Here is a 24,171-nt window from a genome sequence, read left to right as displayed (position 1 = left end):
CGGTATGGAGTTTTAAATATTTTGCCCCTTGGTGGCACTAGAGAGCCACAGGAGCCGTGGCATTTTCTCCAGGCCTTAAAGCTCTACCAACTGCAAAGGGACCACCCTTTGTCGTGGGTTTGGTGGTCTGAGAGTTAAGGTGATTTAAATGATTTGTCCCTTGGGGGCTCTAGAGCGTTCTTTCAAGGTCAAGGAGTCATTATTGGCTGCAAAGTTTAGTCATCATGGGTTTAACTTTATAGGAGATGTGGAAGTTTAAATCGAAAACCCTAGGTGTAAACCATAAATCTAAAACCTTCCAAAAGTAATAGAACAGTTATTTATCATTCTGTCTATCAGTCTATGGAAAAAGTCCTTGGAAAAATGGGAATTTGGTGAAAACTGTGGGTTTGATTCCTTAGAAAAGTAATAGTACATGTTGTGGCAATTGTGATTGGCCTACAAAGACCCACATTTTTGCTAAAATAAATGGGATATAATAATAATAAGAAGAAGAGGAAGAAGAAGAAGAAAAACAAGAAGAAAACTGCAATAATAGTAGTAGGGGCACCTTCAGGCATCCCTACTAATAAGGCCATTACATTTAGGCATTTGGCATTAAACCATTAATTGGTTCAACACCCCCTGAGCAATTAATTCAGCCCTGTATGCTTGTTAATTTAACCAATTGGGCGTGGCTGGGCGTGGCTCGACACTGAGCTCACAAAAAGTGAATTGGCTCAAACCAAAATTGTGTCAAAATTAATCAAAATAGGAGCTCTCTAATTAGCTGCAACTGAAAGATCTACCACCAGGTGAGGCCAAATGCTGGTATATTTTTTTTACTGTGCAGAAAAAAATGCATCTTTAGCAATGCTTTTTGTATTTCATATTTCACATTTTATATAACGGTTGATTACAGTAAAACAAACTATTGGGATTGATTGGTCACTTGTTTCAAGATAAAACAGCAGCATCAACAATGACAAGTTCTAATTCTCTTATAAAGTGCATAGCCTAGTTTACTCAGAGACAAAGGTGCCGTGAGGGATGGGTGGGGATAAGTAAGTTTAATTGCTAGGGGCCCTGAGTGAATGGGGCTCTTGAAAATGCAATAACAGTTGAAAAAGGTTAGTTTCATCATGGATGGGGGACCAGTATATTACTAATATATTAGGTTTTCATGGGTCCAAGAATCACTAGTGGGAACTCTATCCATAGAGAAATTAACTCTACATCCTGAATTAGACATCAGCATCCTGGTCACATTTAAACACACTTACTTTTCCTGGGCAAACTGGTCAAATGTAAAATCAAGAATGTAATTGCAAATACATTCACTGGCCACTTCATTAGGTACTACTACCGGGCTGGACCCCTTTTTTCCTTTACATCTGCCTTAATTCTTTGTGGCATAGATTTGACAAGGTCCTAGAAACATTCCTTAAAGATTGCTGACATTTGCTGCAGATTTGTCAGCTGCACATGATGCAAATCTCCCATTACACCACATACCAAAGGTGGTCTATTGGATCTGGTGAACTTACTGGTATGATCACTAAACTATCGTAGTTTGATATGCTTTTAGCTTTGTGACATGGCATGTTATTAGACATAAAGGGATGGACATGGTCAGCAACAATTCTTAGGTAGGCTGTGGCACTTAAACAATGCTCAACTGGTACTAAGGGGCACAAAGTGTGCCAAGAAAATACACCAGCATACCACCACCAGCCTAAACCATTGATATGCTTTCATCTTGTTTACACAAAATTTTGACCTCTGTGGTGACGCGTTGACGGGAGCAGCCAAAAGACCAACAGCAAAAAATGTCACTATTTAAGATTATGTTTCATATTTTAAAATGCCGTTTAAACTTGCCATGTATGCAAACACATATGCATGATCCTCTCTAAAAAGACTTTTTCTTGCGCAAAATAGGAGAAAACATACATATGCATGCATACACATGCACACACATATGGACATGCATGCACCATACAGCATTATTTACCTCCATTAGAAGAGAACCGGAGACCTTCGATTTCTGCTGTCGATTTCAGAGTAGGTCAGAGTAAAATTGCCACAGTGAGGACCATTTAGTTTGATTGACATTGCCCAGTAGGAGTGTTCATTTTAGCTTCCACATGGCTATTTTTAATTTATTGAGCTCATGCTTTTAAGCCAGTCCATGAACGTTTAAGCTATTGCCAGTTCATGTACTTCTGCCATAGTATATTGAATGATGGATATATATATATATATATATATATATATATATATAGTGTATATATACACAGTATGCACACCCACATAGACGAGCACCACTGCTAGCTGAATTGAGTAACATTGATTATAAATAATATACCTTTAAACTTGCCAATATGCCAAATTGTAGGCACTCAAGGCTTATCTATGCCAGTGGGGAGCAGAACCTAGCCCATCCTGCTAGATCCCACAGAAAAGCCTATGTAGAACAAATGACTAAAAACTGTCAATTCTGGCCAAGATAGAAAGGTATAAGAACATCCAGTGCACCACAACTTGCTGTTTATGGCGCTTAGCAGGCAAAGAGTTTAAGGTCCATGAAGACCCCACCCTGCAACCCACATCACCCAAAGCATCCGCCGCCAATGTTTTGACATTACAACACACTCCAGAGGTCTTGCGGAATCATTTTCCCCGAGGCATCTGAGCTGTCCTAGTGGCACAAGATGAACCTACAGAATACTGAGCATAATATTTAGCAACTTAATGTTATGACTGATTAGTGTATATAAAATGGCATCTCTTTATTTTAAGTCTTGTTCTTGATCCTCTGTGTTAGACAAGCTGAAATTTGACAGCATCCCATAAGCTCTCTTATCACCATGGCAACCCGGAGACCAGTCTGACCCAGCTGTGACTGTAAAGTGACCCTCATTTTAACACACACAATAAGTAGCCATGGGAAGCACACGCTCAGTGCTGTTAAGACGATCCAAGACACAAAGTCCTCTATCATTCATACATACATGATAATACAGCTAATAGGTATGACACACCTCATTGTATTTCGTCTTGTGGTCTGTGTGTCAATAGCCTGTGTTTGTGCCATAAAATGTGTCAATTATTATGACAAATATTGATCCAGGGCTTCTGGTAAATACCAGCCCAATACAATAGTAGATCGATATTTCATTATAAAGTCCTTTGTCCACTGTTTCTTAAAGAGGTGAGCAGGTTGTGGCAGAAGAGGTTAATTAAGTCAATATGAGCTTATTATTGGCTAGCCAGGGATGGATTTCTGAATCTTTAAAACATTATTAGAAATACACCATGTGGAACATTCTTTTTTTTTTTTCAGTACAGAATGCTTATGATCTTTTCTAAAAAATTGAATTAGTGGCTCTACATAAATCGTGCTCAGAGGCACTATATGCAGAGGCACACATAGACTAGCACCACTGCTAGCTAGAATTGAGTAACATTAATTATAAATAATATACCTTTAACCTCAAGGAATCATCCATTCTGATCACTGAATCAAAAGCCATTAGTAAATACTTTAACAGAAGTGTATAATTCCAAATGCCATAACTGACACCAGTTACACTTTTGGTAGAAACTAGGATTCATAGACCAGCGGCAGCTATTGCGTTTCCTTGATCACTGAGGATTATGGCCACGTATGTCTGCTGGGTAAAAATACTGTACCAGGAAAAATCGGTATCTGTCGACTTATTTTTTAAAATTAATTCATCTTCTGTTACTGCTATATCATGGCCAGGGTGGATCCTGAGCCTATCCTAGTAACACTTGGTAGGAGAATTCTCTGCTGAGTAACACATTAAATGACACTATATACTGTACGCACTAAGAACAATTTTCCTGCCTGTGTGTTTTTGGACAGTGGGAGAAAACCAATTGGCAACCTCTTCTGAAAAATGAAGCCAATGCGGAAGGAGCAAAATGTCCAGTTCCTCGAATGTGGGAGATGGCTTTAAAAGTGAGTCAGTCCCCACAGACATTCATGTAAAAATGCCTAAAACTTTCATGGTTGCAGCTTGGTACAAAAACACATTTGGTCTCCATGGCTAGATTTCCCATTCATGACAGCTGTACTGGGGTAAATTTGTGTGTAGCGCAACAGGTAAAATTACAGGTAAATTAGGCCATAAAACTACACATAATTATGGGTGTGACCAGTTTGAATGACAGCTGCATTACAGGTGTCAAAACACTAGCTGTCTGCTATGCAGCACTTAAGCTAACCAGTTAACTGGATGTAGTTTAATATTATAGTTTAGGGTACCACAAGCAACACAAAGATTTGACACGGCACAACGTGTAGAGGATGGATAATGGAGCTCAATCAAATGCAGAAAAGCATTTTCATGTAAATGAATAGTAGTCACCTTGGCATTTTGGATAAGCTAAAGCTAAGCTAGCTAGCTTGAGGTAAGTGGAATAAGTAGGCATGTTTCATCCAAATGCCAGTCTGTTAATTCTGCCCATTTGCATCTTTATGTATTAACCAGGGTGGAGTGAGCTCCTGCCAAGTTGGTGACAACCAGAACTCCAACAAATCCACTCTTCAGAAAACCTCTGGGTGATGTCATGGAGGGTTTGTCCAGTTCTTTTTATACAGTCTATGGAGAAAACTAAAGATTGTTGTGGAAACCCACATGAACAAGTGAAGAACACGTGGAACTCTGCACAGACAGTAATCAAAGCTTAGAACCATCCACTGTGAGACAAAAACACTACACATTTCACCAACTGATGCTTTTACATATGCTTATTTTTCTTTATTTAAGCATTCATATGATACTGAATGAATTTTTTGTGCTTATGAATTGCTGTTGATTTCTGTGAATGTTTTTGGTTGTGTTTTGTGGTTTTGTTTATGTGACCTAAATGTACAGACTGGTTTGCCTCCTTGCAACTTATTTATTTTTATCAGATAATAAGGAGTTTCACTAAGTAATATGCTTATTAATATGCAGGTGCTCAAGTGCACTGTGTGTGTGTTTGTGCTAAGAGAGAGAGAGAGAGAGAGAGAGAGAGAGAGAGAGAACATATTGTACTATAAGAAATCCCTGCAGTCCTGCTACTACCTCTAGCCAGTCAAGCAGAGCAGGTGAGCAAAACAGCAAAAAAAAAAAAAAAAAAAGAGAGAGAGAGAGAGAATCAGAGAAACAAAGAGAAGATGGGCTGTCTATTTTCCTTTTGTACAATATGGAAGAGATGGCCTCTAAATAAAAAGTAAGATTCTGGACTGTGCTGTGTCATTAGAATAAAAACAGTACAGAGATTTGCATCTGCATTGTGGTAAGATGCAATGTCGTGCATTAATGTGGCTCTAATTTACATAATGCATAGAGCATCACTGTTTGTTATTAACATTAATATTAAGGCCAAATTCAATTTCAGCCAAAAGGCTATGAGTACAGAAAAAAAGATGCTTAAATGGAAATTCAAATCAGGGGCAGTTTTCACCCCTGGGAAGGGAAGCTGCTGTATGCTCTCTGCTTCCTAGGATACTCATCCAACCTTTAGAAACATTATTTAAGAGATCCATTAGTTTTATAAGGATATTGGTTGTTATGTACTGTATGTAAATGTGGCCCTGTGAATTTAAAATAGCACCTAGGCAACACCTGAATGCCCTATGCATCTGTAGATCATGGTGATGACATTTACCACAAGGTGGACCATTCTCTGCTCAGACAAGGAATCCTTTTGCATTGTCCCTATGTGGTCTGGGATGGCCTTGGTACAGTCTAATAAGAAATACGGTTGTGCTCTGCATGCTCACTTTCATGGAATACCACAAGGACAATCTAATGATTTACAAACTCAACATTAAAATGACCTTGTGTCTAAGCTAGAGCCATTCACCGTTTGCAAGGTAAGCTTAATTCGATATTTTGCAGAAGAGATTACAACATTGGTAATATATATATATATATATATATATATATATATATATATATATATATATATATAATAAAGAAAAGCAAGAAAAGAAAATCTTTATTCTATCTTTATTATTTATTCTAAACCTAGGGCCATAAACAAGAACTACAGTAATTACTCATGGCAAGGACATGAACACAACCTGGGCTAAGTGACATTCGTCAACTACCAAAAATAAAACCTGTACAGTGAGATGCACAGAAACCAGAACTTAAAAAAATTGACTAAGCAGGGAACCGGGAATAAGCAGGGCAGATGAGTATTGAAGTTCTCCACCCATTTATCATTACCAAACCCCCAATTAACAAAAGGGACAACCTTTCAAAATGTCTCCTCCCTATAAGGGTCTCTTAAGCAAATGAGGTTCACAAGAACTGATACCTTTAGCAAAACAGGCAGGAGACCTCTCTGTATAGCTAAGGGATGGTACCATTTCATACGCAGAGCCAAATGTCCTCTGCTAGGCAAGGGGGTGGGGGTATGCGCAAAACATCTGCCAAGAAACCAGATGGGGAGCAGTGTCCTTAGGTGAGCAAGTTGTACTCAGTGAAGTTGGGAGGAGGAGCGCCATCATCAGCCAAGTGAGGAGGTGGAATGATGGCTTCAGGGGAGCAAGGAGAAAGAGTAATGTGCTAACAGAACATTGAGGTGGAATGAAAACTAAAGTGGGGGAAAGAGCAGTATTGAGCAAGTGGGAGAAGCGATTTCCTAAGTGGATAAATTTATGTCCACAGCAAAGTAGGGAGGAGCAGCAAAATCCTCAGCCAAGTAATGAGGCAAAGTGATGTCCTTAGCAGAGCAGCAAGGTGACACAGGGCTGGGTACTGTAGCATAGTGATGCCCATAATGAAGGGAGCAAAGAGAGAAAGGGATATACGCCGAGGGCTTCACCTTTTCAAAAAATTCTGAGGGGGCACATGGCTTCAAGCCATTCTGATGTTGCGTGATCCGTTCTTTCTTTTCCTGTCGTTTCTGCGTCAGACAGTTCTGCGAGTTTTTGCTGGCCCTTAAAAAAATGTGCTGCAATGTGCTGTGTGGCAGGAATTGGTAGCTGGTCACATACTCATTCACTTTAAAGTTAAAGTTTATTAGAGCATTAAATGTATCTGCTGGAGTAATATTGTTTCACGAGTGTATTAGAAAATGTGACTTTACAGATGCTTTAAGGAAACAAGTAATATTAGAGTGATCCTGTTTGAGCTTGATGCTGATTTTTTTCTCAGCCATCTTTTATGCATGAGATATCTGGCCTGATACGTAACACACAGCCTGTTACACAACATCAGGCTTGGTGATCAATAATTCAAGACTGAATCAGTCCTTCAGACTTCCTGGAAGATGATTTCCACAGATGTGCTGTGATATCTTGTTAGTTTTGTGTATACTGTGTAAAATGATGTCTTTAAAATTAATTATTATTTCTAAACCAAAAAAAAAAAATGCTAAAATGTGTTCCCCTTGTGCCACCAGGGCAACTCCATCCCCTTTGGGCATAACTCTGCAGGACTTTTGGGAGTGTGGTTTGGTGTTTGTCACTAGGACATTTGGGTGCTTGGGCCTCCATGCATCAGACTTGGTTTCTATTGCATCACATGGATGCTCAATTAGGTTGGGACCTGGGAAGTTTGAAGGCAGGATCTTGGATTCTTTGCTGTTCTATCGTGGCTAGCATTGACCTTTTTTGATGGTATGTACTATATTGGGTTTTCTGTGGAGTTTTGGACCCCATGGCATGAGTGGACCAGTATCTGTATTCTTTTATGCATATTGTTTTGCTGCACTCTGATTAAATGAACCATACATGATTAAGTGTAAAGGTGTCCCCTTAAAGTGGACGCTGAGTGTTTATATAATGTGAATGATATGCCTGTAAATAATAATGTGGTATCCTGTATTCACAACTTCAAATAATCATCAAATTAAAAAAAGAGATCAGTTTTATTCTTGCTTATTCCCTGTATCATTCATCTATGCACAATAAATTAACTTCCATTTATAACAAAATCTTCCAATATCAATGTTAAATTTAAAATCTATTAATATTTTTAATGTATTTTTTTTTTAGCTATTGTACAGTGAAACCAGCATCCACCAGCATCTTTACTGCACATTTAAGCACATTGATGACTGTTATCATGGTAGTAACTTGACCAGATTATGAAATATGAGACTTTACAATGACATAAATTCATCATAGTGTCATTTAATGTTTATATACAAGACAGAAAATTCTACACTGATACATCAATCTGCTTAATTTATCCAAAAATAAGTAAAGAGTATATATCAAGAATATATCAAGTGTTAATAAGTTGCTTCATATTATCATTAATACAGTTGTTATTACATATACAAGGAATGATGGTATGCTTAATATTTGACTCCAAGGGACAGGGAGTCGTTTTATTGCAGTTGTATTTAATGTGCCCTGTCCTCTTTTGAGCAAGTTCCACAAAAGCTTTAAATCTGTTCATATGCAGATGAAAACTGACCATTTGTTTATTTGCTTGGAACAAAAAACTTTCATCCGATAGATTGGATGAATGGCTAAAGAAACCACAATAATCCAGATCTACTACTAGGTTTTGGTTTAAATATAGCCAGTGACTTCATTTTGTTTTGGCTGTGGAATGTAATGCAATCACTAGGGCTAAATATGCTACTTTATATACTTGTATATATATGGTAGGATATTCATCCTTTTATAATGATCTGTTAATCATTGTCCCTATAGAATCAGTGTATCAGTGACAGTAACATGTTAGCCTGTGGTTAAGTTGAGTTGTTGATCCTAAAAATTTAAAAGATTATAATGACACATATTATTACACAGAAGAATAACAAACAACATTTAACTATGCATAATGTACAGTAGTTAGCATTTTATTAGCATTTAAGCATGCAAAGGATGCCACATGGCGATCTGTTTGCGTGGATTATCCAGCATCTGTTGCCAGTGTTGAGGGCCAGTGCCTGAGAACTGGATGCCGAGCTGACAGCGCCCAAGTGGGAGCAGTGTGCCAGGGCTCACCTGGTTCAGCACCTCCAGGTCTAAACTGGACTTGGTCAGTAGCTCTCTGGGGAGCTCTAGCATCATCATTTCATTCCATACCGGATTGATTTTGTGCTTGACACGTTGGGTCTGCTTCTTCTTTAGCTTGGTGCTCTGGTGCTTCAGAGTCAGCTTCACTGAGAGGTCTAATAAACAAGAAGATTCTGTTATGTACAAGACAGAACAAATCTAAAAGACCTCATTAACAAAAAATATTATTTTTGTAAGGTTATTAATTTTTTATTTTGAGCAGATCACTCTGTTCCTTTCTAGTGCCCCTAATCCACATCCCTCTCTCATGTGGACTGGGTCAAACTTTTACCAGCAGTCTTGGGACCCAAGTGTCAGTGTACCTGTTTTAAGGCTCCAACACCTATACCCCTACACCTTCCAAAAACCCTGTTTTAAACAAAAGGCCCATATTATGTCCATATTAGTAGCAATAATAATGGCAATATGATTGTGCCATTGACACCTTGCCTGGCAGCAGCCATCCCCAGGGCAGATTATTCTCCTTATTGGGCCCTGAGCCGAGGGCCATGGAAGACTAGATTCTGGCGGCCTTGGCCTTACTGTATGTTTCATACAGCCTTCCACCTTTTTGTCAGGGACAGGGTTTTTCATTGTGGAGAAGAAGAATGCACCATCTTTAGATTATTGGGACCTAAATAAAATCATGGTCAAAGACTGTTATTCTTTACACCTCATAATACACTATATTACCAAAGTATTTGCTCGACTGTCTTTACATGCATAATAACTTGATTAACATACAAAAGAATTTAATATGATGTTGGCCCACCCTTTGCAGCTATAACAGCTTCAACTCTTCTGGAAAGGCTTTCCACATGGTTTAGGAGTGTGTTTATGGGATTTTTTGACCATTCTTCCGAAGGCGCATTTGTGATGTTTAAGAAGAAGGCCTGGCTTGCAGTGCAATTCATCACAAAGGTGTTCTATTGGATTGAGATCAGGACTCTGTGCAGGCCATTCAAGTTCTTCAACACCAAACTCACATGTCTTTATAGACCTGGCTTTGTGCACTGGTGCGCAGTGATCCTGGACCAGGAAGTGGCCATCTCTAAAGTTATTCCCACAAAGTTGGGAGCATGAAATTATCCAAAATGTCTTGGTATGCTGAAGCATTAAGAGTTCCTTTTACTTTCAAAGTACAGGGTCGAGCCCAAGTCCTGAAAAATAACCCCACACCAGTTCCAACAGACCAGAAACTGCATCATATATATATTTACTGTATATCACTTTACTCTTATAAAACATTTGGGCACCAGGAACTACTTGGTCAAATTGGCCTTAGAGAAATGGAGGGATTAGATGGAGAGAACAAAACACCACTTAGCTACTCTGCCAAACCATAAAAACTTGGCCCATGTTCAACAAGCCAGGTGTACTTGCTTTGCAAGTTTTTTTCCTATTAAATATTTGTTGGTTTTAGATAAATCATTGTAAGCTGTATGAGATATTACAATATGGAACATGCTTAGTGACAAATATTACCTATAGTGTCTTTAAGTTTATCAGACTGCAGTCCTCGAGCCTTCATCACCACCACCCCCAGCCTATTTGCTGCCGGCAGGTAGCTTAGTGACAACAAAAGCTCCCCTGTTGAATGCACTTCCATCTGGAAAACAATTCAATGTTTAAAATGTACAATAGTTGCCTTACAGAGGTTTTTTTTATTATAAGTTTTTGAAACCTATAGGCAAGTAGAACAGAAATCAAAAATCAACAATCAAACAATCACCAAATTTTATCATGTAAAAATGTATCTAGGATTCATGGTGAAAGTAGCATGCCTACTAATTTATTTTACTATAGGTGTACTGTACAGTAGCTTCCAAACAAATAATTAATAATAAATAAACAGAATTAGCCACATTTTTGTATTATAATATTTCTGAGACTCATAATATTTCACAATACAGAACTTCTGTGGACTCCAAGAACTTTGTGGAGGAGAAAATATTGGTTTTGGTCCATGTTGGGAACCATGCAGTTGTTCTGAGTCATCCAAGAGAAGAATAGAGTATGTACTTAATTTATACAATCTTAATCCATAGAAAAGGCAAATAAAATGTGCACCATATCACAGTGTAACTTGGATAACGTTGAATATTTGGGGGGGTTAATTTAACATTCTAATAGTTAATTCAACGCTAGAGAATTCTTTGTGTATTACTATAGGCATTATGTTCAGAGTCCACTTATATTAAATTACCTGTCGTAATGGAAAGCATCACATAATCCACAACAGATGTAAATCGTAGTTTCCAATCTGTAACCGTCCAGTTTCAATGACCCTGCACCCTCTAATGATTTGCAATGCACTGTCGCCTAATGGATGGCTGGTCAGATAATTGCTTGAAATAAACGTGGGTTCATATTAGTGAAGTGGCTGGCGAATGTTTAATATAAGCTCCAAATATGGCAGACGCTTTTTTTTTCGGAGTCTGCTTTTTTAGTGTCTGATTTCTGGTTGTTCTTTTAAAAAGTGGTTATTAAAAATACATATTATTTTAGACTTCTTTTTTTATCATTTCGTCAAATTCCTATTAGCACTTTCCTATTTATTAAAGTGCCTTTTGGTATGCATGGCACTACATAACACATTTTATCCAGTGGATTAAGGCTGGACTGACATTTGGCTCAGAATGTGAAAATTACATCTAATCTAATTATCTAACATTAGATCTAACTTTTACATCCAAGTTTTAATAATATACTCTTAATAGAGTTTATATAACATTTATAATTTAGTATATGACTTAAGCCTTAAATCGCTTTATTAAAAAGAAAATGCTTCTACATGTGCATAAATATGTGTATATTGACAAACGTAATTGTTAATGTAACTGTTTATTGGATAAAATAATAAATAAGCTTCAAATGCTGCCTTATTTACATTTAATTTGGGTATATGGTAACAGTTTTTATATGCATGGGTTAAGGTCTGGTGATTGACTTGATCAATGTAAATGCATTCATGTTTATCCCTTAATTAAGTCACTTGTTGTGCTGTCAATGTGTTTGGGTCATTGTCCTCCTACGACATTAGCATTTCTCTGTAAACTGGCAGACAGAATGTTTCTTTGGACTTCTGAATTTATTCTGCTTCTACCATCATAAGTTGCATCATCAATAAAGATTACTGAGCCTGTTCCCAAAGCAGCCATGCAAGACAAAGCCATGACTGTACCTCCAGCGTGCTTGACTGATGAGCGTGTGTGACTGATGTTTTGCATCATTGGAACAGATCCTTTCTTCTCCATACTTTGACATGTTCATTACTTTGGTAAAGGTTAACCTTGGCTCCAGGACATTTGTGCATTATTTCTTGTATTTCTCGGTGGATTCCAATTTGGCCTTCTGACTCATACTGCTGGTGAGGGGTTTGCATCTTGTGATATGAATTCTACACTTCTAATGTCAAAGTTTTTTAGTAACAGTGGATTGTATTCTGTGGACTTCAATGATTATGTCATTAAACTGTTGTCTTTGGGGGTTTTCTACACTGTTTTTCATGTTTCTGTCTTGTACTGTTTTTGCATTCCTTCACTGACCTGTTTAATATCTGGTTGTTAGTATAGATGGTAGACTTGTTCATTTATTAAGACATTACAAATTGATGTAAAAAATATTCCCAAAGGTATGATGGATTATTATTCTTTTCTCAAATTTAAAATGGCCTGCTTTTCTCATATATAGAGTTCTCTGGTCTTAATGATGGTTTATCTAGTCAAAAAAGATAAAACTCAGAGCTCAAACCAAGAGCAGACAAGTAACATCTGTCAAATTTTCTATATGTATGTATAGTTAGATGTAAGTATCAGAAAATGGCAGCTACAGTAAAACCCCAATCTCTCGGCTCATTATTCATCTTTTGTTCTCAAACCCAAATGTCTCCATTTTTTGTCTGTAGCGAGAAAAAAATTAAAAATTAAAAATGGCATCGCAGTTCTAAAACAGTTTGAATGGGACTGCATATATGAATTTAAATCATTTTCAATTCATTAAAATTTTTTCATATCTGTTCATCTTACAAAGTGTTCCTGGGATCGGTGCCGGATCCAGGGTAAGTGACCTGTATGAATCATGTCTTAGGATAAAATGGTTAGATGAGATGAATGCATGAATGAATAAATAGGTATTTGTTTTACAGGCCAATATTCTGTTATGCCGACAGCTGTGGCAACACAATTGGAAAAGGGTTTGGTAAAATTGAGTGAATCTTATTCATAGCAGAGGGATCATATTAGCATAACAACATGACCAGAATAATAAGATTCACGTTATAAGCCAGCTTTAGAGCGTATCGAGGCAAGTGAGGCAAGTGATTACATGAATGAAAATAGTCATGACTTAATCTCTAGCAGCACCCAATTTTATAAATTGCAACCTACGTGTTTCTCCCTCTCTTTCGCTCTCTCTGTCTCTGTCTGCCTTTGATTCTGCCTCCTAATTACTTGTCTCTGTATACTCAGAAACAACCGCCTGGTGATATTGTTTTCACTAAGGAAATATGAATCATCTAACACCATGGGTTGAAAAAGAGCCAGCTCAGTATTACTGTGTGTATGCGTGCCTCTGAGAATAACTGTGTAGACGAGATCTGATTTTTCCTCCACTTTCCCATCTGTTCAAGTGTCTGTAACTGTGTGTGCAACATCTTAGGGTATTAACAAATAAATTATTTAGAGTGCCGATCAGAGAGCCAAGAGGATACTGCGTCATGTATAGCGTCACGCACTGGCAGACAGATACACTATTTACCTTCAGATGCCCTTGAACAACTGCCCAGTCCTTCTCTTCCATTCCCCTGCTCTGTATATCTTCTCAATTATATTGGATAGCTTTATATTAAATAAAATTTTATTTAAATGAATTAAAAAAAAAAACCCGGATTGTGTTATTCATGAATAGCTATGAATGAAAATAATATATTATGTGCATTAGTTACAAATCAAAATGCATGTACATATTATGTTATGGTATAACAGTATTGTATAAATGATTTAAAATGAGAAACAATAACTACAATGTTTTTGTTCAGAATTTACTGTGTGTGTGTGTGTGTGTGTGTGTGTGTGTGTGTGTGTGTGTGTGTGCATGCTGAAACAGAATCTCCTTTGGGATATGTGATGACGCAGATAGAGATCTCTTGCCCTTCCATTACCAGACTCGTGTGTGTGTGTGTGTGTGTGTGTGTGTGTGCACGTGTACATATTGGAAATCTCATACAGAGAAACACATTCTAAAGCATATCTAAAGCTATTTATAGACATCTGGAAGGTGTCAGAGAAAGACCTAGTGTCCATATGAACAACACGTCTGTTTCCTTTTTTCTTTTTTCTTCCGATATTACATTTCTGTGATCGGCCTAACATGATGTATCAGAAGTGTTAAATATATTCAACAATAATTGATGAGCAAACTGACATGATAGTGACGTTCATGCAACCCATCACAACAAAAAGTGTTTTGTGTGTGTGAACACGCGTGTGTGTGTGTGTGTGTGTGTGTGTGTGTGTGTGTGGTACTTAGCAATGTTATTAAGATTCAGACCTAGAAATTCAGCATGACACACATGCTGACATATTTATTCCTCAGACACTCGTGCTCTTTTATGAAACTCCTTAAAGGTCACACGCGCACACACACACACAAACACGCACACTGGCATAATGAGGCATAATCCTTGCATTTTGAACCTGTAATCACCTTTCTTTCCATTCAATTTAATTATGTATATCTTATCTGACCTTACAAAGTACTATAGACTATATTATCTATCAGTAACGTTCGCAAGGGTAACATTTTAAATAAAATATATCACCTGTGTTCACAATTATAAGATATTTTCCAATATATCTCTATTTAGTAGTGATTACCAATATAATGTGATTAAAGTGATATCTACAGAATCATGTGTTTACCAAAATATAATTTTATTTTTAAGTAACATTGGTTATCACCAGTACATTTATCTTAAGTAATATTTGTTATTAGTTATATCCATTATACTGTTTTTAGATAAATACGTGTAAGTTTTTCCCACCGATATATGATGTTTTTTAATAATTACTTTTTGACACTTGTGGCCATGCCAGCCTCAAATACCTGTTTGTGATTGTGAACCATGTACATCAAGGTTTAATGTAGAGTGATTTGAGTTATTATAGACTTTCATTCAGTTCAATCTATTCTTATACTGTATGATCTTTCTAATTAGCAAGGTGCTTCTGCCTGCATGATTATTTATTTATTTATTTATTTATTTATTTAGATAGATCCTTTATTTATCCCAATTTTTAGTTAAAAAAAATTAGAGAACAATTTTATTTTAATTCAAGCACAAATACACTCACTAATATATCTCACCTGTTTTGGTGGCTGCAAGTTGACCCAGCAGTCAGCATCTGACATCATGCCTACATCTGCCAGTTTGAACCTCACAGTGCCCAGAGTTGTATTCCGTGAGAACCGGTCGCACACGTGTAAGGTCAGTGCCACCTCTCCTTCCATGCTCTCAGTGCTTTCTGTACTACATGTACTGGGCAGGGAGAATACCATAGCCTCGCCCCAATGCACTCTTGATGCTAGTTTGCGTACTGCTGTCTGGGCAAGCTTCTGTTCTCCAAATGCACTCACACACCCTGACACATAGCCCTCACTGCCAGTCTCCATGCTAATTTGCTCAGCTGCAGAGAGGACAAAGGATAAAGAAGAAGATGAAGAAGACATTGTTTATTTGTCTATTTTTGATTTAATGAGCTAATTCATGCATACTTCATTCCAATAAGGACAACCATTAGAGGTTAGATCCCTTGTTCTGAAACCATCACAACAGCATTCAGAATCTTTCACTTAATGCAAAAGAGGTAAGTTTTAATTTGGTGTAATATTAAAAACAACTAGTTTTTGTACGCTTGCTGATCGCTAACTTTGCTTGAGAAAGGATTTTAATAACCTTGATCTGGTACAAAAATGATCAGATACAAAATCAATCAATCAATCAATTAATCAATCAATCAATCAATTAAATAAAATAAATAAGTTTAAGATCAAAAACACATGCAACCAAAGGTGACTGGAAAAAGAGCAAATTTATATTTTAATTTTACCCCAGCAAGAATGATTTAAACATAAATTAATCCACTGACCCTTATATGACAGTTATATCTAACCATCTGCCCATTCGTTGTTTTTAATTCATTTCTAATTGAACTGGCAGTAGATATCTATATAACCACACTTGGTTCATCTGTAATAATAATCAGTTATGTCCATCCTTAATGTTCTATAATAAAGAAAGAGATTTAATGAGCATGCTCAGGCCATTTTATTATTGAGCCTTAACCCTCCAGGCTTAACCTGTCAGGCTATGATTTAAATATGTACGTGCATCTCTTTGACCTTGTCAACAGTGTATGCACTGCAAAACATTTTTTATTTATTGCCGAATATTGAATTCTGATTAAATAAACAGGTTTATGTAAAAATAGAGTAAATGCTTCATTGTCACAGGAGGTATGAGAAAAGTAAAAGGGTTTTTACAGGTGTGTACTTTTTGTTTGTTTTGGTCCAAAATGCAGAATGATCAGTAAATGTGGGAGAAAACTTTTATTATAATTTCTGGTTATAGCCTCAGGGCTTTTATTGATCCTTATTTTAGTTACTAATTTATTCACTAGAGGCTCTTTCTAGACATTATTTGGCTTTTGTTCCGGTCTCAGTGGCACATAATGTTTTGATCCAAGACACATAAGATGGATTCTGAAGGCTGAGTGCTCTGTGGAAGATGGACAATGGCACATTTTTCTTAGTTATAAACCACAAACCCATATTTTTATTTTTATCCCCAGGAAATGGTAGTGCCATTAAAATTGAACATTTATTTACTCTATGTAACTAGTCATGGGAAGCAAAATGTGAGCAGCTATGGACAGACAATATAAAGAAGATAACTGCAGCCTTCACAAGGCAACAGGGTATCATTACAAGAATGATGGTGCAGGGTAGGCTAGTAAATGTCAATAGGTGTCCTAGCAATATATTTTCCCTGTGCAGCTTCTTATGACGTTATAGCACCAGAAATTGATGACCTGTGTTTTCTGTTTTTGGACTGTGGAGTCACTGACACAAACTTGAATAACCTCATAAATTGAATAAAACACATTATTAATGACAATGACCGGATTATTAGTGTGGCTGTGTTATTGTGCATGTTTGAACCCAAACCTCAGCAATGTTTATTGCTTTTTATCTGCTTTTACATAGGGATCCTCAAATATTGAATCTCTTTTAATATTAAAAAGGTAATAATACCTCGGGCACTTTATATGAAAAAAATATAAGCAATTATTCAAAATGAATTCTGACAAAGCAATCTTATTAGACAAGAGCCATTGTAGCTATAATAATTTTTTTTTCTAAAAAAAAGAAGCTATAGACACCAAACCAATTACAACGTAATAACATTAGAATCGAAACATTTTCTGTCATATAAACAAATTTTTTTTAACTGCATTTATTGTAGGATCCAAACACCTGAAAGCACCTGTAAAAATGCTTTAGTCTGACATTTATTTTCAATTTAAAATTTATTTTTTTGTTGTTATTATTACAAATTATATTATGAGCAACTTATGAAATGTAGAATCTTCTAAACATTTACATGAATTTTTGAGTTTTGGTGCATTTGTTATGTCATATATATACTGTATTTTTTACTATTATATTCTTATTGTATATACTTTATTAAAATCCTTTTTTTAATTTACATTTGTAGGGCAAGGGCGGATGTTAAAACATTTCATTGCATATCACACTGTGTATGGCTGTGTATGTGACAAATACAATTTTAATTTGTTTTAGATTTAACCTGAACCTACGTTAACATACAGTATATGTTGATAGGATATAAAATGCAACTTGTTTGTTGTTGTTCGTCCTTCGGGGTTGCCACAGCGGATTAAGGCATTGGACTCCCGTTCAAACCCCACAACCACCAAGTTGCCACCGTTGGGTCCTTGAGCAAAGCCCTTAACCCCTTAACTGCTCAGATGTGTAATGAGATAAAAATGTAAGTCACTCTGGAAAAGGGCATCTGCCAAATGCCTTAAATGTAAATGAATTAAACATGGGAAGAGAAACCTACTAATGAGCCACCAATTTCCATTATAAAATGCTACTGAAAAAACTAATAAGTATTCTTGGTACAAGGAAGGTATGTTTTTAATGTGTTAGAAATAGTGTGTGTGTGTGTGTGTTTCTTACCCTCTATAATGGTAATGTGCAGCTCTCTGCTCTCAGTGTGCAGGCGAAGGGAGAAATGTAGTTTAGGGTGCAGCACTGAGCTGCTGCTTGTAATTGTACTGGATTGCTCGACAGCACAGGGGGTCTCATCTGTGGAATCTGAGAGAAAGCCACACATCAGTTTTATGATAAGCTAATCAAAAAAAGCCTTCGTTTTGCTAGAGAGCATAACCTTTGGGCTTTGGAGGAATGGAAAAAGGTCTTTTGTCTATAAACATATAGTATTTATACAGGTAAATGACTGATTACTATGATTTTCATAATTTATCTAAGACAGTAACTGTTTATTGCTAGCATTATAATGTTGACTCAAAAAAAATATCATATTAACTTTTATTTAGAGAAGTTTTTACCTTGCCGTGGGTAAGCAGTGACCTCCTTATCTTTTTCCGTTCCTTGGTCACAGCTGGGAGATTTAGCAAGAGCTTTCTCTGAGGTCACAGCATTTTCATTATGGTTCCTAACCTCAGGTGATGTGACAGATGGTTTAGGTTTGTAGATCTTGGGGAATTTCAGCAACGTCTGTGGCTGAATAGGTTCTGTAGATTTCTGCACACTGAACTGGATTAAAACCAAATGAAAAGAAAAGCAAGAAAAGAAAAATATATTTATGTTGGTATTTAAGGTAGGAAAAAATATTTTTATTAAATTAAACAAAGGGTCTAGTTTCAGTGACATTTAAACTTAAATTTGTGATCGAAAAGCCTCAGAGCATGGTATAATTAGATTCATTTAAATAATATTTAATATTATGCTCTTGGCTAACAATACAAAAAAATACTCAAAATCCGCATTTTACATTTTACATTTTACAATACTCAAAATCCGCAAAAACATTTACAACCTGAAAATATCTACCATTTTATCAGAGTTATGAAAGTGACATTAAATGGACAACTTTTATGAGAAAGGTGCAGTTTTTTTTTTACAAACTCTGTGAATTTTATTATACTGTCTGTGCATATGTGTGAGTACGAGTATGAAAGACTTGAAAAAACATACAAAGTGTAGATTTAAAAATCTTCTTAAATTTTTTAATACCTTGTGTTAATAGATGTGGCATTTACACGTTATTGATATGGCATGTCTAAGTTGCGCATGTACAGTACAAGCTACATTAAAAAAATACGCTTTAACAATGTATTTTAACAGAAAAAACATCTGAAATAGTAATTATGAGATACCTATCTATGAAATTATTAAATCAGTAAATATTGCTCAAAATGGTTTCTGGTCCTCTTCTTTCGCTTTCTTTTCCTCTCCTTTTCTCTGTAGTTTTTTTTTTTTTGTATAATTTTGTTCCTTAGTGTACTTTAGTACAAATACAAGTTCAGTCAGTATAAGTGGGTGTAGTATTGTAGTGTCTCAGCATAGTTTAGTAAAACCCTATGAATTATACCTAATCTTTTCCCATGATGAGCTTTAATTTTGCATGGAACTGCCCAGGGTACACTGTGATTCATGACGTTTAATCTATATTAAGATTCTTTAGAGGCATTCATAATTCCACCACTTCAAGACAAAGCATTAAGGATATAATGCTTTATTCCAACAAGATCTCCATTTTAAAAAGATAAAAAGTTTAATAATCTCAAATACTACACAAAGCATTGAGCAGTGGTTAGAGCTACGTCTTAAACTGGTTAACCACATGCAAAAACAAATGTACGTGTTATATTGCTTATTTTCTCCATGATACTAAGCCTGTTTTTAAGATTACATAGTTTTTACAAAATTATTTTTATCTATCTATCTATCTATCTATCTATCTATCTATCTATCTATCTATCTATCTATCTATCTATCTATCTATCTATCTATCATTCTCTTTTAGGATTTTCTGGTAGAGTGCAAAGTTCATGGTTCCATTAATTATGCAACATGTCTGGCTTGGACAGTTTTTTTCTTCTTAGCAATCCTTTAATAATCTCAGTACTATCCTTTTTATCCAATTTCATAGTTTGCCTACATAATCCGTCTTTTAAAAAATCCGGCTTATTTTCTACAACATTTTCAGATCTCAATAAACTGTTTAACTGTTTGTCTTTTAGCTCTCCAACCTTGGTCCATGATTAATATATATTTTCCACATAATAATAATCTTTAGCATTATTTATATTGTATCTATATCTATGTTTCTCTATTTTGCACCAACAAAAGTTAAATTCATAAAAAAATTATAATACATAAATAAAATCAGCTGTTTGAATGGTATATGCTTCTAGATTTCCTAAACAGTTCTACAAGGAACCTATTCTGAAGTCAAATCATTAATAATGTTCAGCGCTTGCTCCTGATTTTACCAGATCTCTCCTTTATATAGAGATAGGCCAGTGAATTATTTACGCCCTACTAAAGAATTCTCTGTTCTTCTTCTCTCATCTTCCAGTGTATAAATATTCATATTCAATGTCTGTCCCAAAGCCCATTTGTGACTGTTTGACGGAATTAATATTCATGAATACACACTATTATGTCCACTTTACAAAGAAACTGAAATCATTAAATCGGAGTGTCTTTGTGCATGACACAAAAGCGTGCAAACACAGGCTTTCTCGGTGCATATGTGCGAGTATGAGTCGTGACTATACATTGACAGTCTCGACACCAAGACAGACTCAGAAATAGCACCTAGATCAAATTAGTGATGCGTGCGTGAATGTAGGTGGCAAGGTGTGTGATGATTGCATATAAACGCAGATTTTCAAGGCATGAGTAAGGACTGAATAAGGAATGTATATGTGGAGGAGGTTTAGGGATGATTTCTGCAGCAGTGAAGATGTGTGAGAAAGGGGATGTAACACAGATTGACTAATTGTTGTAGCACCAGTTGACTAATTCAAGGCAAGGCCAGGCCAGGTGGACTAACTACAGACCCATTTGATTCATATTAACACACACACGCACGCGCGCCCACTACCAGACGCAGTGGATTGCCAATGGGTATAATCTGGGTATAATAATGGGTATAATAAACGATTTAATATACGACTCCTGGAAGGCCAGACTAATCATCTGAAAAATATATAAATTATTTTTTTATATTTATTCAAAGAAGATCAGAGGACCAGGACCAGGACGAGAGGTTTTCAAAAGCAGGATGATCCTGAATGAATGAACAGGGTTTAAAAATGTGACATGCAGTCAATTAATTATTGCTTGTAATTTACTGCATGCTAATTTATTGCTTGTATACAAGCAATAAATTAGCATGCAGTAAATTACAAGCAATAATTAACCTCTTTTAAGAATATTAAGAAAAAATATTTTAGAAAATACTATAAATTTACAGCGATCGAAATTTTCCACACAAAAATATGAAAATATGTTTCTCATAACAACATCAAAGTCTTCAAAACAATTCGCTGCACAAAAAACAAGCTGTTTGGAAATATTCAAAGAAAAATCTTATCCAGAGAAAAAGGCAGAAACTGCAGCACCTGAAATTCACCAAGGACTTCCCATCTAATAACAACCCAAACCAAATCAACACAGAAACTGTTGCAGAAACAACTTTAAATGTCATGCATAAATAAATGGTCAAATGTTCACTGTCTTGCAAAAAACTCAAAATAATCATATTATTGTTTTGCATCAACCAAAGAAGACATTAACTGTAATTAACATTGATGAAATGATTTAAGAACTGTCCAACACATTATTGAAACCTGAATGGTTAGTGCTGAACTGTCAATTTCACTGAAGTTATGTGGAGGGAAAATAATGATGAATTTCCAAGAATGGGGATCACTTAAACATTTGGTGATGTTGCATCAGAAAAGCTGGAACTCTAGCTACTGTATATAGTTGAATACTAACTTATAAGTGTAATGATGAGAGATATGATGTGAACTCACAGAATTGGGCTAAACAGCTGTGTGGCCATAAGAAAACCACTTCTTAGTGAGACGCATCAGAAAAAAAAAGGGTTTTAGTTTGCTATGGAGCATAAAGATTGGAATTTGAAAAAAAAAAGGTCATTTGGTCTGATGAGTCCAGATTGACCCTATTTCAGAGCGATAGATGCATTAGAGTAGGAATGGATGTGCGTGACACGATGTACCCATCATGCATACTGCCCACTATACAGTACAAGGCTCTACGATCTGGGGTTGCAATGTTGTGTCGCAATGAAATGAAATCAGCTGACAATCTGAATGTACTCAATGAATGAGTTATTACATCAAAGGAGTTTTTCTTCCCCAATGGGATTGGTATATTCCAGGACTTAAATTGTGTAAGAGTCCTTCTGGGAGCATGAGGAATCAATTTCACATATGAATTGGCCACCGCACTGCGTGTTGTAATCAAAGCTAAAGGTGGTGGTTGGAAAGTGTGTGACTTTTTTTTAACCAGGCAGTGTATCTCAAACCTTTCTAACCATTAGTATTAAAGGTTTGATCTTGGAATGATGTTTAATATGGGTGAATATAAATTTTTTTTTTTTATTTCTTGAGTTGTTTTTTTTAGTAATTTTTTTTTTGTTAGTTTGTTTCCTAAAAAAAATATAATGACACTCACAGCACGCTCCCAATAAAATGGTGGGATTCCCTACACAATCCCTAAAGAAAAAGTGGAGGAAAAGAGGAAACGGTTCCAAGTGGAACCGTTTTAAGAAAGCTGTTAATACTGTAGGTCTAAATAAAGATTAAGAAAGAGATTGTGATTTGTGCAAAATCCAACACTAGGAGACAGCCTAAGAGAGCAACCTCTTCAGATCGGAAAAAAATTGCTGGGAACGGAGAGAAATCACTAGAAAATAAACAGAATACAGCTCGACAAAGCATCTCATGTGTTCCTTAGATCTTTGATGTAGAGCTCGATGATATTTTCTGGGCTGTCTGAAATGATAATAGCTTGTTCTATTTAAAGCCGCCTTTCCAGCAAACAGCCAGCACTGTCTGTGAAGACGACCGGTCAGGATCTATAAATAGCAAGCAGCTTTCTGTAATGAAGTCCATGCATGCTTTTAATAGATCTAATTACTGTAGTCACAGGCAATTCAACACTGCAAACATTTCATTAAGAAACAGTTAGCTGTAAAATAATCCAGTCTCAGTAAGGTCCTGTTTTTAGCTATTTGGAGTGCAAGTGATACATAGTGAGTCATCCTGTGAAGGGTTGTTAAAAGTGCAGTTCATCAGAAGACACTTCCTGAGGCACTTCAGAGAAAGCATTGATTAGTCTGAGCGACTCAAGGAACATTTTTAAGCTGAATTATTTGTTCCACTGCTTTATGCTCGTACAGTTTTCAGCTCAGCCTGTCCTGTTTAATCCCTGAAAAGCTTATCTGGTTAATTAACCTTATTCTGTACATTAATGGTTTGAGTAAATGATTTCATACTTTTATTCATTTAAGCATGTTATTATATATGTCTGTACTCCTTACCTGTGTGAGTGTGTGCAAGATGCTGGCTCTTGCTCTCTCAGAGTCGGTGCTGTCATCCCCCTCAAATTTGCTCTTCTTGCAGTTCTTGCAGAGCAATGACAGGCCACAGAGTGTGAGTGCTCCAGACACGGTTCCCAGGGTCGCCCCAAGAACTGCTGCCACTGAAACGAACATGCTTCAGTCCTGATCTACCAAAGACTGACCAAGAATAGAGAAGAATGATGAGGAAGTCCCCTTTTTAATCCTGAGCTTTCATAATGAGAATAGCGAGAGAATAAATGATTAATGGTAGAGGAGAACAGAGAGAGAGAGAGAGAGTGAGAGAGACGCAAAGACGGAGGGGATGATGGAGCACCACGTGTGTACGTATGTGTGCGTGAAGCACCGTCTGCTGTATGATGTGTGCTTGGCCAAGCAGATGGTAGCAGAGAGCGAGAACAGAGAGAGAGAGGAGAGA

The 24,171-nt window shown here is 36.4% G+C and overlaps 1 protein-coding gene across 1 annotated transcript; it reads right to left on the bottom strand.

Annotated features, from left to right (window-relative positions):
- Positions 1 to 8,147: 8,147 nt before the first annotated feature.
- On the bottom strand, positions 8,148 to 24,171 carry syt13 (synaptotagmin XIII). Its single transcript, XM_053491633.1, has 6 exons — positions 23,715 to 24,171; positions 18,679 to 18,886; positions 18,287 to 18,424; positions 15,389 to 15,708; positions 10,508 to 10,631; positions 8,148 to 9,138 (listed from the first exon to the last, which is right to left on the bottom strand). The coding sequence occupies exons 1-6, from the start codon at positions 23,886 to 23,888 to the stop codon at positions 8,834 to 8,836; spliced, it is 1,269 nt and encodes a 422-aa protein (XP_053347608.1). The 5' UTR covers positions 23,889 to 24,171; the 3' UTR covers positions 8,148 to 8,833.

Source organism: Clarias gariepinus, chromosome 3 (assembly GCF_024256425.1).
Source record: "Clarias gariepinus isolate MV-2021 ecotype Netherlands chromosome 3, CGAR_prim_01v2, whole genome shotgun sequence".
Taxonomy (NCBI): domain Eukaryota; kingdom Metazoa; phylum Chordata; class Actinopteri; order Siluriformes; family Clariidae; genus Clarias; species Clarias gariepinus.
This window is presented reverse-complemented; position numbering and strand designations above follow the sequence as displayed.

Bases quoted from the DNA above. Each gene is read 5' to 3' on its own strand.
- syt13 (XM_053491633.1), bottom strand. From the start codon at position 23,888: ATGTTCGTTTCAGTGGCAGCAGTTCTTGGGGCGACCCTGGGAACCGTG. The intron at 18,887-23,714 runs GTAAGGAGTACA...GTTTTAATCCAG, and splicing joins TCTTGCACACACTCACACAG to TTCAGTGTGCAGAAATCTAC. The intron at 9,139-10,507 runs GTAATATTTGTC...CTTGTTTATTAG, and splicing joins TAAACTTAAAGACACTATAG to ACCTCTCAGTGAAGCTGACT.